Genomic DNA, 13,702 nt, shown 5'->3' on the forward strand with positions numbered 1-13,702 from the left:
TGCCTACCTAAAATAGCAGTAATGACAACTTTCTTTTTTTTTAGCCGCGACAACTTTTGGGTATTTTTGTGAAAACTGAAAAAGGCTTACGCATATAAATAGTGCATTGTAGGTTGTATTAACCAAACAATAAGTGACTGTTGAGTACTTCGTACTCAGAGGAATACGAATAAAATGTTTTTAAGATTGTTTTTAAGATTATTTAATGAACACTTTCATTCGGTTTTTGTAAATAATACTAGCCAATCGCTGCCTAATCAATGGGACGCTCCCGTAAACACAGTTTTGGATATTGGTTCCGTCGAGATTCATCTTAAGTTGGTAAACAAATATTTAAAAAAAATTAACGTCAATAAGGGTGTGGGGCCGGATGGGATACATCCTCTGTTAATTAGCAAGTGTGCTGATGCGCTGACTTATCCCCTCACTCACATTTTCAAATTATCTTTTAGCAGTGGTTGCGTGCCTCAAGTCTGGAAGTATGCTTGGATAACGCCTATACCTAAGGGTAACGTGTGTGAGGATGTCACTAATTATCGGCCGATTTCCAAACTGTGCCATTTCGCCAAGATACAAGAAAGGATTGTTACTGATCAACTGTTTGGGGTTGTGCAGCGCGTCATTGTCCCGAACCAACATGGCTTTTGTAGAAAGCGTGGTGTGGATAGCAATTTGTTAACTTTTACGGAGCTTATTCTGTCAGCAATGGATGATAACGCACAAGTAGATGCTATATACATATACAGATTTTGCGAAAGCGTTTGATAAAATTTGTCATAACACACTACTTTTTAAGCTCTGGCAGCTCGGAATTCATGGTGACTTGTTCCGATGGATACGTTCATACGTGGAAAACCGTAGTCAGGCTGTTACACTCTGTGGTTACCGTTCCATATACAAGAATATACCCTCTGGAGTGCCTCAAGGATCTCATTTGGGACCTTTATTATTTATTTTTTACGTCAATGATCTGATAAAGTCCATAAGTCACTCAAACGTACTACTATATGCGGATGATACGAAGTTATACAGAGTTGTAAAGGAAACAAATGATGCTGCGTTACTGCAAACCGATTTAAATGATTTTGTTGATTTTTGTAAGAGTAACAATTTATTTCTGAATGCAGATAAATGTTTTACCATTTCTTTTACAAGGAAAAGAAATCCAATAACGTACCCATATAAAATTTGTGGACAGGATCTGAATCGCGTAAGTGAGATTAGAGACCTGGGTGTGGTAATAGACTCCAAACTTTCATTTATCCCCCATATAGATAAGATTGTTAATAGGTCATACAAATTTTTGGGTTTCATATTACGCGTAGGAAAACCATTTAAAAACGCTTCTACCTATAAACTATTATTCAACAGTTACGTGCGAAGTCGGCTGGAATTCGCAAGTCCAGTTTGGAATCCGTATCAACAGGTTCATCAAAGTAAAATTGAAAATTTGCAACGAAAATTTGTTAAATCCTTGGATTATAGAATCGGTCACCAGCATACAGATTATGACTCATCCCTTACATTCCATAAAATTAACACCTTGAAGCAACGTCGCGAGATCGCTGACGTCACGTACTTGTTTAAAATATTACATAACATGGTTGATGCCCCTTTCCTATTGGAACAAATTTATTTTCGTGTACCTTTTAAGCAAGAAAGAACAAGTCGTAAAAAACCACTATTTGCCATTAAACCAAGTAAGACCTGCTATGGAAGTAATAGTTTTATAAAGAGAGCATGTACCTTATATAATGGCAAATTAATGAGTATAGAAATATTTGATAAGTCGCTATTAAGATTTAAAAACCACATCACTGAACTTATATAAAATAAAACTAATACTATGGATAAATAATGTTCAAACCGTTTTTGTGATTTCTTTGTTTGTTTTTGTTGTCCATTATTGTAGTGTGACTTGTCTTGTTGTATTTTCACTGTTTCCTCTTGTTTGCGTATTATGTCGATGATTGTGAGGTATACAAATAGATTATAGGTTCTCCTAGTAATAAGTGAGCCGTCTTGACTCTTGTGCTTTATAATGGAGTCAGGAGTCCTGCAGTAAAACAAATAAATAATGATTGGTGCATAACATTTACGTAATACCATCAAAAATGTGTAATCTTTCTATAGTAGTATGTAGTAGCAGTATAATATCTTGTTCTTACCTAAAGTTTCTGGCCTGCATGCCACCCACTCTCGTTCCTCTTGATAAAGTTTGATGCTCACATGGAATATCTCTGGATTTGATTGAAAAAATATTAATTGTGATTCATGTTATTGTCTGAAATGAAATTAACCTTATTATAGTTACATTTTATTATATTTATAGTAATTATTAATTGTAATATAATTAGTTAACTATTGTGCTTACCTTGTGGAAACCATGTTTTCGTATGTTATTTCCAATGTAAGTCTATCCGGGGTTCTCGCATGCCGTGATAGCAATATTATTATTATAAATTGTATATAACACAACTTGGAAATAGCTGAACTGGTTCACTGATGGATTGCAAAGACTATATTTCTTTTCATTTACCATTTTGTTTTCTCACTCAATGCATTGCTAATAATTTAATAATGATTTTTCAATTCAATTACGATTTGTGTTCCGTTACGTAATGACACGACCGGTCCTGAGCACAGTGAGTTACCTCTGTGTGCAATCTTGCAGTTTATTAATATGTTTATTCTGTTTCGATGTTCCTGTGCACGAGTTTTTTATGTTGTATGTGTTATGTCTATATGTCTGTGGCTATATCGATTCATAACTTGAAGTTGTTTATCATAGACCACATGCATAATTTTCTTTCTTCCGTGCTGTTTGTTGTGTATCAGATTGTCTGTTTACCTACTTTTTGTTTATTTAATGTATATTTAGGGGACTATGGGTTTATTTATAAGTTAATTTTAAAATATGTACTTTTTTATATGTATGTAACTGTTTGTCCCTCAATAAATTAAAAAAAAAAAAACGATACATTTGAATTTAATTTTTTAGATATGTGTTACCAGTGTATAATGGCAGCGTATAATATAAAACGTATGTAAATATTCATTTTTTTGTAGATAGCTTGTTATGCGGCTATCCCAGCTGCTGTGGCCGCACAAAACAGCCACGATCATTACAAGCACCATGAGGCTACCTCCTCTCAGCAGATCCACCGTCACGACGTGTCATCGAAGGCACCTACTACTTGAGCGCAAACGACAAGCCAAACATGAGTACCACCACCACCATTGATTCAATGACAGTCTGTGATATTTCTTAGTTGACCAATTCGTTGATTTGTATATAATTTGTTGTTAGTGTGCCATACATTAGTATGCAATAATTATCTTAATTCGATTGCCTTACATTAGAATTTACATGATTGACCGTTTTTTACGTATACTGATTTCGGCTTTGTTTGCTTTGATGCACCAAATAAAACAGAGTGGAAATTATTTTACGTTCATGACACTTACATATACTAAAATGTGTAAAAACACGTCGCGATAAATAAATATAGTTTTAGGCTAGATCTATAACGATATAGTTTGAGGCTGTTAAACTATAATGTAGGTGCTGGAGTGCTCTAGTCCAAAATCGGTCTTGGTCTTGTTTTTGCATTTTTGCAAGACCAAGACCAACCGTGTAAGGTTCGATTAAGAACAAGACCGAGTTTGCGAGACCTTTGCACCTCGCAGTTCCGTAAAGCTACAAGACCGTTGGAATTGATCCATTTGGTTTCAAATTAATATCGATATTGATGGTCGTTACCTAATATTGTTATCAAAATCACGGATTCTTCTAAGAACCGTGTGGTTGATTGTTATATCATGAAAAGCGTTTAAGTCAATGACTATATTTAGAAACAGTTTTGTACCCACATAAGATAATGAGTATTTGTAATACCTATAAGTGTAATACCTTCAAGCTCTGGCGGCTGTGACATAAACTCAGGACTTATCCATGAATGCCACCAAGCACTCACGGAGGTATGTACGTACAACCACGTAACTCTACAATAGATCAAAGGACACAGCAGCTCACGTGGCAATGACGCAGCAGATGAACTGGCCGGAAGAGGATCGGAGATACAGTTACACCATAGCATATCATACCTAAAAGTGTAGCAGAAACAGCACTTGCGAAGTTCAATAGCATAGATCTTATCTTACACTGTAAATAAGCATACTACATTTAAATAAAATGCTTATAGAAATGTAAATATAATCGAATAAACCTATTTGAAGCACCTTTATTTGACATTGTGTTACTGACCTACAGCGTAAACACAGAGTCGGATTTTTATCACTATGTTTTCATTTCTGTTATGTCAGGATCGTAGCAAGTAGAAGATTGTTGCCTATTCCGTTAGGAGACTAGCCTAAACTAGACTAGCCTTTCCTTTCAATAAATGTTGTTTTATTTCAATTAGATATTTCAAAATCATCACCATATCTATGTTCTCTCCCTAAAATCGTACTAAATACTTCTTGTAATTTTACGTACGAAAGACACAATTTTTACTACATACTTTTAATAAAAATTAGGACAAAATAGATTGTAATTTGCGATTTTATTAAATATATCGCTCATTTTGTTCAGTAACAATAAATATGGTTATTTTACATTACACAATGCGTTTCGATAAATACAATGAATGAACGAATGAATTTAGTTATCATTCAATAAGTTCAATTTAGATATATAAAAATATTAAAAGTTATCGTGAACCAAAACTAATTATTTAATTAATATACTACCGGAGGCTAAGAACCCACTTTGGGTAACTGCGGTACCGAAATTAGTTTTAGTTAAAATTAATTCTCCCCCACGAGTTACCTAGAGTGGCCAACCATATTTAGACGAAATGATTACATATAGGTATGCGATACACGCTGTTGCTGACAAATAGACGAAAGTAGCTGGCCTTCGATCACTATTTATGTGGTGCAAAGGTACAACAAGTGCAAGGATATCGCAACCAATATCCGAAATTTACAGTATAAATTCGGTTGTCACATAAGTGGATATCAGTTCAGTTTTAACCTGCATCGCTTGTATATTGGGGAAGAGAAGCCAACATGTTCAAAGTAAAATTTTATTATTAATTTTTAAAAATATTATTTGTTTCATTATAAATTTTCTTATTTTCTTCTACCAAAAAATCTATACTGTGGAACTTTTTATATTCATTAATTAATGTATAATATTCTGAGATTTCCTCGATTCCTACACATTGGAAATGAAATTATATGGTTTCAAAGAAACCCCTTTTTGTTTGAAAAAAAGCAAATATATTTATTTAAACTTTATTGTACCACACCTGAAGTACAAATGGCGGACTTAATGACATAAGGCATATTCAAATTTACGCGAATTAGATTCGATAAATAGTTTTTAATTTCTTTAAATATTTATGATTACATACAGCTTTTAACATACATTTTTCAATGACATAATGTGTTTTCTATCGAGTCCATTAACAAATACGTATTTTTATAGTATGGTGATAAATTACAAGACTCGCATCAAATTAATATTATCTGATAAAAAACATTCGTAAATGCATATCATGTCATCATAATAAAACAACCTATTTTCTATCTTTCAGAGCATTGTTCTCGTTGCCATCCTTGGCACTTGCCAAGCCCAGCACAATCATTACGCCACCTCATCACAAAGCTTTGTCCGACATGAAATCCACCATGAACAAGCTCCAGTAGTTCACAAAATTGCCCCAGTAGTCTACAAAGTTGCACCAGTGAAAGAAATCAAACCTATCCTAACCAAAGTTGCAGTCCCTGTGGCCCACTACGTAGTAAGCTCTGGTCATGGCAACCAGGACCACCAAGAATCCTATAAAGCCTACTCTTCCCAGCAAAGCAGCCGTCACGATGTACCTTCAAAGGCCCCCGCTGATCATCAAGAGTACTACGTACGTATTTTAATAAATATCTTTATTTTTCATGTACTACTTACAGATGGCGCTACGGCAAAAAAGCCGCTAAAAACCAAAAACAAAGATCAGCAAAACATAGAAAATTTTGTAAGGTCTACCGGTTCGTTCCGTAGCTCAGTTGGGAGGGCGTCATCCACAATATAGTGAAGGCGCTGGTTCGAATCCAGCCGGGTAAAATGAATTTTTCTTTGTGTTCGATCTTTGTATTAATAATTTTAACAAACCAGAGGAGTAATTTGAGAAAAAAAATTAATATCATAGTAGTAAAACATCATAACATTCAATAATCTTAATATAACTTAATTTAACTGCCTCAATGGCCGAGCGGTTACCATGTCGGACTGCCACGCAGAGGTCCCAGGTTCGATTCCCGGGCCGGGAGAAATATCTATTCTATTTCTAATCTGACCTATTCGCGCGCCGTTCGGGCGCCTCTCGCGCGCTACATATATTAACATATATTTAATTGCACGCATGCAGCACGCGTGCAGCGCGCGTGCAGTATACAAGCAGCGCTCGCAGCGCACATGCCGCGCGTTCGCCTTGTCTGTACTAAAATAATATAAAAAGAGTTGTTTTTTCTAATAGAGCTACCCCAAATACGAGTTCGAGTACAAAGTGGAAGACCCCCACACCAAAGACATTAAGTCGCAGCAAGAGACCCGTGACGGGGACGTGGTGAAGGGCTATTACTCCCTGCACGAGCCTGATGGCACCATCAGAATTGTACACTACACTGCTGACAAGAAGAACGGCTTCAACGCGATCGTTGAACGCAAAGGGCAAGCTCAACACATTGTGCCTAAACATCACTAATTAATCTCGTTTATTGTTACGTGAGTATTTCTAAACAACTGTAATAAAAGCAATTATTCATAAAGCATACAGATCTATATATAGTAGCTGATTAACCTAATTGATAAGACATGATATATAGGAAATTGTCATGAATTAATGCAAATAGTGCTGTTTGCCTATATTACCATATACTTCATTCTTTTTTTTTTGATACATTTCAATTTTATCATAAGTTTCTTCATTCCTTTTATTCCTTGTTTCAGATTCACCTCGCATCGTTATTCCTCATTGACTCTACATCATACACCAATTTATCGATTACTGTCATCATACCTCATACGTTAGGTTGTTGTTTAATTATTGTTCGAAATATAATTTTATTAAGTATTCTCATTTACTTTCATTTAATGATTTCATTCAAGTCAAAAAAATACAAATGGGTGGATAGCTCTAGAATCGATCTTACGAAAGAATGATCCTAAACGTTATATTATACATAATCATTACTACAAATTGAAAGAATTGTCGACAAAATAACACAAATATGAGAATTTAGCGTATTACATCTTAAAAGATATGATAACGGTTACTGTCACAGAAACTAATATAAAAAAGGTAAAAGCGCACACAAATTTAGAAAAAAATTATTTAAGCAACGTTTGTACTACTACACACAAATCAACATTTACCGGAAAAAGTAATTGCTACGAAATTTTTGTAAGGCGCAATAAGTTTACAATTTACGATGCTTGTTATTTAAGGTTGCGTTTATTGCGGACATCCTGAGATCTTCCTAACTTGAATACATGAATCTAATACATCCGCTTAAGATAAGATGTAGTAGCGCTGAAATGTATGTAGCAAGCAAGCGAAATATGCGTATGTCGCTGGGATTTTGCAGTCTTTTTTTATTTCAGGCGTTTCTGAAACATTTATTGTTATTATAAGATACAAAACATTTATCTCCAAATATATTGTTATATGGAGATCGAGTTGTATATAGGCAGACTTAGAAAAACACGATTTTACTGTATCTTTAATTTAAAAATTTGTTTTTTAACGCACACACACACATAGCCCAACACCAAGGCAACCAAGTATCGCGGTTGTTAAGGACACACACATAAACAATCACAAATTACAACCACAAATGACACCCAAACTCATGAAAGAAATAAATGTTTTCCATACAAATATTTCTCCCGGCCCGGGAATCAAACTCGGCACCTATGCGTGGCCGATCAGCATGGTAACCGTTCAGACACGTAGGAAATTATGTATAGAAACTTTCTCCTTGATCTTAGTTCTTGTACATCAATGCATATTAAAATGCTCCATTTCACACATACCCACTCTTGCGATGTGATATTGTGACCCGTCGACCTTGCCGCACCCAAATTTTGGTTACTATATAAGCTGCTCCTAATGCACACGATGTATTAGTTGTACCTACACTAGTAAACATCACAACATGTTTTCCAAAGTAAGTGTATAACCATCTGAGCTTGGAGTACAAAGTTTTGAGGTAAGGAATATTCTATAGATGTATTATCATGTTTCCAGGTCGTGTCCTTTAGCGCTATATTGGCGGTTTGCGCCGCTGGTCTACTGCCTCAGCCACACTACTCCTCAGCTGCAGCCGTCTCCTCGCAGAGCATTGTGCGCCACGATCAGCCGCAACTCGCTACTAAGCTCCTGGCCGCACCAGTCGCCGCCCCTGCGCACTTCGCCTACCATGCCGCCCCAGCTCCCCTATCCTACCACGCCCCCGCCCCTGTCTACCACGCCGCTCCCGTCGCTAAGCTGGCTGTAGCTGCTCCTGCCCCGATCAGCTACCACGCAGCCCCCGCTCCTCTTGCCTACCACGCCGCCCCCGTCGCAAAGGTGCTGGCACCAGCCCCTAAACTGCTCGTCTCCGCTCACCAGGAGGAATACGTAAGTTAATACGAGTATGTTGATGGCACCTAAGCATTGGTTTATTGTTAAAAGTTATTAATGACGTACCATGTCACAGGCCCACCCTAAATACGACTTCTCATACTCCGTGGCTGACGGACACACTGGTGACAATAAGTCGCAACACGAGTCCCGCGACGGTGATGCTGTGCACGGAGAATATTCCCTGCTGGAGGCTGACGGCTCCGTGCGCCGCGTGCAGTACACAGCCGATGACCACAACGGTTTCAACGCGGTGGTGAGCCACTCCGCACCTGCTCATCACTAAGTATTGACTTGAACCCATCTTCGTCTAGACGGTATTATTATAACTATTGTAGTTTATAAGAATACCTTGTAAATAGTCAACCTTTATTTATTGTAAATATATTATACGAAATAAATGTTTTTAAAAGGCGGTATATAGTTTTTTCTGAGGCAAAGCTCTCGTTATCGCGTCATACCAACTCTTGTTATAAACCAAAAAAAAACAAACTAATAGTACATGCACGTTGAGTCAACGCATAATATCTTAAATGCCATAACATTTACTCTATGACATGCTTTTATTTCACCAAATCACTAAGCTACACAAACATTTCATGTGAATTTACACAACTTATCGAATTTCTACCTGTTAGCATGATTTCAAAGAATGACGGAACTCATTTAACTTCGTGCTCGTTTAAAAGTAATGAAAATATTAGGAAGGTTTTGCCATCAGATCAGATAGACAGACTGTCGTCCTCATTTACTACTAAACAGCAGTAAATCGTAAACACGATTTGAACCAACCAACTTATTAAATTTCAATAGAAGATAGAAACAAAATTTTCAAAGGCAGATTATCAGAAAGCGAAACACAAAGTAGCCAGAGCTTTGTTATGATACTTACTTAAATTAGAGGGTTAAAGCACGAAATTGCTGAGAAATGTTCTGGAAATTTTAAAATAAAGTGTTTTTGCGTAAGATTCAGATTCGTAACCATTTCAAATAAAATGTCAATTTGTAATTATTTTTTTTTTTTCGTTTTGTTTAATGTTATGTGGTTTAAAATCAAACATGGCTTCTTCTAAAATTCGTGTAATATTTGAGTATGATATACGATCAGAAATGACACTATTGTAACCATAATATACGATGTCTATGAGAGTAACGCAAATTATTCAAAACATTAACGACGTACATGGACTTACGAGTAATAGTATTAAGGAACGCACTGCACATTTTTAGTTTGTCCGATTTCGCAGAGGAAATTTTATCTGGTATGAAATCTTCATAGTAGTCATAACAATGAGACTCCAGTGACTGTTACAAATTATATTATAATATCTTTTCACTATATTTCAAGTCAAATTAAAATTAAATTAAGTAGTTACATTTTGCATTTTCCAAATTTTCATATTTAAATATTCGTAGTTTAATATTTTAATTATCTATCACTGTATTGAAATACATTGCAATTGTACTAACATAGTTTTAAGGTTTTCTTTTGTAACTAACACCATTATCTTATGGGCTATGCCCTGAAATTAATTAATTTATTATTATTATTATAAATTAAAACCAAACAAAACCACGTCCTTTCTCGCCAAAAATGTTTTTCGCGTTCCGTCGATATCCTTATTGATTTCTTATTTCGATAAACATAATTCTTAATGAAACAAAGTAACAAAAATAAAATAAATTTATGTCACAATTCGCTAATACTGGTATATGAGTTACAGCGAATCCATCACAAAACACGAAGGAATAAGCAGCACGATTTGAGGGGCATTGCCACTGCGCCCTTCAGCCCGAGACATAAATTGACAAGTCTCATTAATTTTCCAACACTTACGCTTTAAAAACTGAAACGCAGTAATGTTCACTTTATTTGGCGGCAGAAATATGTAACGTGGCAGTACTTCCCTAGGCGAACTCTTTCACAAGGAGCTCTACTGCTACTAAACTACCAGAATTGGTGCACGAAAGGAGCATCTGACGTACGAATCGTATTCCTTATACATCTGACGCTCCCTGGTCAACAATGAACAATAAGAAGAAGACCATAATTTATTTTATTTTTCAATCATCATCGTCAACCCATTATTGCATTGCTAGGTTCCCTCTAAGGAGAAGGTTTGAGCCATAGACCAACATACTGGCGGCCATATTCAGTTTGAGTTTGTGAACCTTCTCAGATGTGCAGGTTTCATCACGATGTTTTACTACTAACATTCAAAAATATATGTAGCTTAGAAATTAAAAATACAGAAAAATGCTGCCACGGGGTTTCAAGCCGTCCACTTCATACGTATATTTTATGCCCTTTCCTAGTGTTTTTTTTTATTATTTAATAATAAACATTAAAATTAAATCTAACATATAATATTAGAAAAACATTGTATTCGATCATTTTTAAAGTGCAGAACCTGCTACCTTTTGTTATGTGGCAATAAATTAACTCTACAAGAAAATTAAAGGTGCTTATGTCTTTGTCCCATTTGCTTAGACTGTATAATATTACTATAATTCAACGAAGATTATTAGTCAAACTCAATTTATTTATATATTACAGCTGCTGAAATTTCCCATCCCTATACTTACTCCGAAAAATGTAATAAATTTACGTTATCTTGTCTTTGTCTCTGTTTACTATTAGCTAACCTACCCGCAATAGTTCCTCTACTTTGTTAATACTCGATAAAATAAATGTCTTACACACACTATAAATTAAAAAAAAATTGATGATCGCATTGCTTCATATATTTACAATAAATAAGTATTTAGCTATTTACAAGGTATTCTTACAAACAGATACGTTATGGTACAGTCTTGGTAGAGTGTGGGGTATCAGTACTCAGTGATGACGGGAGTGAGCGACGAGTGCAGGAGTCGCATAGGCGACAGACGGAGCAGCGTGCGCAGGTGCGGAGTGGCTCACCACCGCATTGAAACCGTTGTGGTCATCAGCTGTGTACTGCACGCGGCGCACTGAGCCGTCAGCCTCCAACAGGGAGTATTCGCCGTGCACGGCATCACCGTCGCGGGACTCGTGTTGCGACTTGTTGTCGCCAGTATGTCCGTCAGCCACGGAGTATGAGAAGTCGTATTTAGGGTGGGCCTGTGACATGGTACGTTATTAACAACATTTAACAACAAACCAACGCTTAGAGCATACATTTTAAATGCCATCAACAAAGTAACTTACGTATTCCTCCTGGTGAGCGGATACGAGCAGTTTTGGGGCTGGTGCCAGTACCTTTGCGACGGGGGCTGCGTGATAAGCAAGGGGAGCGGGGGCTGCGTGGTAGCTGATCGGGGCAGGAGCAGCTACAGCCAGCTTAGCGACGGGAGCGGCGTGGTAGACAGAGGCAGAGGCGTGATAGGCTAGGGGAGCTGGGGCGGCATGGTAGGCGAGGTGCGCAGGGGCGGCGACTGGTGCGGCCAGGAGCTTAGTAGCGAGTTGTGGCTGATCGTGGCGCACAATGCTCTGCGAGGAGACGGCGGCCGCTGAGGAGTAGTGCGGCTGAGGCAGTAGACCAGCGGCGCAAACCGCTAACAAGGCACTTAGAAAAACGATCTAAAAACACAACATTAACTATAGCACACCAAAGTTCAAACTGTATCACATATTATATCATGTTGCGATGTTTGCACCACTTACTTTGGAGAACATGTTGAGATGGTTAACTAGATACAATTGACGCAATACGCAAAACATAAGCAGCTTTTATACCGAATGAATTTTGGGCGCGACAAGGTGGACGAGTCACATGAAGCTACTACGAGCATCATACCATAAACCCAGTTAAAGTGGACAAGTGATCTTTTTCTCATTCAAAAGTTCAAAATCATCATGACATTTACGAAAATTAACAAAACGAGGTTTTACTACTTTCTTAAATTTACAAGCGTTGATAAATTACTGTTGCAAAGGAAACCGCTCGAAGCCTTTGTCTGTTGTTTTTGAAATATATTAAGGAAAGTGTGCGAGAGAATTGCACGATTTAATTCTACCATCCCTTTTCCATCATCGGGGGACCAGACGCATGCTGTATTTCCACCTCTATGCTGTGGATATTCCAAGGATTCACACGAAGCGTTTCGCTTACACATTTACGGCGAACGGCTGTGGAGTGGAATTCCCTACCTGCAGACTTAATCTCGAACTGAATAACTTGGGCCTTTTCAAGGCGAGAGTGAATAGGCATTATTTATGTGTGCATCGTCGGCCTCGTCGTCACTCCATCAAGTGAGATTAATTATGAAATGTATACATATACAGACATTATAAATAACGTCGTGTATTTGTTCCTGAAATCCGTTTAAACTGATCAGTTTATAATCGTTTTGACGTTCTTATAATCGTTTTGACGGTCAAGATCATGGATTCACCGTAAGAAGATGTTTTACGGTCACTAACCGAACAAAGTGTGAACATCAACTATTCATTCGTGCACAGAACGTGATGCAACGCGGCTGAGATGCTCGTAAATAAACTCAACAGTTTTATTAGAAACAAATTTTTCTATGATTAGTGTAATTGACCTCTGTTTTTTACTTTTAAAATATAACAAAATCTTTGTCTCTGCTACAATGCACACTGTAGTTATTGATTCAAACAGTCGCTGAAATCAATAACTGTTTATTAAGTCGTTAGTGTATACTCGTGGCATACACAATAGAAGAAAAATATTGTTTTGGGATCATGACCAACCAATCAATACCAAAATAGACATAATGTTTCATTGTAGTAATGTCATACATTAAGTGTAAATAAGGCATCTCTATGTTTTTTGTACTGCAGATATTCGACGATAACGATTTTATTGCTATACATAAGTAATAAATATGTTACATTCATTTGAAGTACATTATGAACTCAGTAGGTCATGAACAGTAGTCGAATGAGGCTGTTCCAAATGAGTAGATAAATGTCTACATATATAATACATAGATACGAGGAGTGACAGAGTATTATTACAGAGTAATATTTAGTAGCTTTAGAGCTCCTTGTGAAAGAGTTCGTCCAG

The 13,702-nt window shown here is 36.8% G+C and overlaps 2 protein-coding genes across 2 annotated transcripts; one reads left to right on the forward strand and one right to left on the reverse strand.

The window, feature by feature from the left end:
- The first annotated feature begins 5,073 nt into the window (after positions 1-5,073).
- Positions 5,074-8,986, forward strand: LOC113236722 (cuticle protein-like). Its single transcript, XM_026472883.1, has 5 exons — positions 5,074-5,082; positions 5,604-5,927; positions 6,540-6,749; positions 8,313-8,684; positions 8,764-8,986. Exons 1-5 carry the CDS (start codon positions 5,074-5,076, stop codon positions 8,971-8,973), a joined length of 1,125 nt encoding a protein of 374 aa, XP_026328668.1. The 3' UTR covers positions 8,974-8,986.
- Positions 8,987-11,419: 2,433 nt separating this feature from the next.
- On the reverse strand, positions 11,420-12,360 carry LOC113236906 (cuticle protein 19-like). Its single transcript, XM_026473124.1, has 3 exons — positions 12,334-12,360; positions 11,878-12,249; positions 11,420-11,790 (listed from the first exon to the last, which is right to left on the reverse strand). Exons 1-3 carry the CDS (start codon positions 12,343-12,345, stop codon positions 11,527-11,529), a joined length of 648 nt encoding a protein of 215 aa, XP_026328909.1. The 5' UTR covers positions 12,346-12,360; the 3' UTR covers positions 11,420-11,526.
- Between the last annotated feature and the right edge of the window lie 1,342 nt (positions 12,361-13,702).

The sequence above is a fragment of the Hyposmocoma kahamanoa genome, unplaced genomic scaffold, assembly GCF_003589595.1.
Source record: "Hyposmocoma kahamanoa isolate Upper Pololo Valley unplaced genomic scaffold, ASM358959v1 92, whole genome shotgun sequence".
Lineage (NCBI taxonomy): Eukaryota > Metazoa > Arthropoda > Insecta > Lepidoptera > Cosmopterigidae > Hyposmocoma > Hyposmocoma kahamanoa.

Bases quoted from the DNA above. Each gene is read 5' to 3' on its own strand.
- LOC113236906 (XM_026473124.1), bottom strand. The intron at 11,791-11,877 runs GTAAGTTACTTT...ACCATGTCACAG, and splicing joins CCGCTCACCAGGAGGAATAC to GCCCACCCTAAATACGACTT.
- LOC113236722 (XM_026472883.1), top strand. The intron at 6,750-8,312 runs GTGCCTAAACAT...TCATGTTTCCAG, and splicing joins AAGGGCAAGCTCAACACATT to GTCGTGTCCTTTAGCGCTAT. The intron at 8,685-8,763 runs GTAAGTTAATAC...ACCATGTCACAG, and splicing joins CCGCTCACCAGGAGGAATAC to GCCCACCCTAAATACGACTT.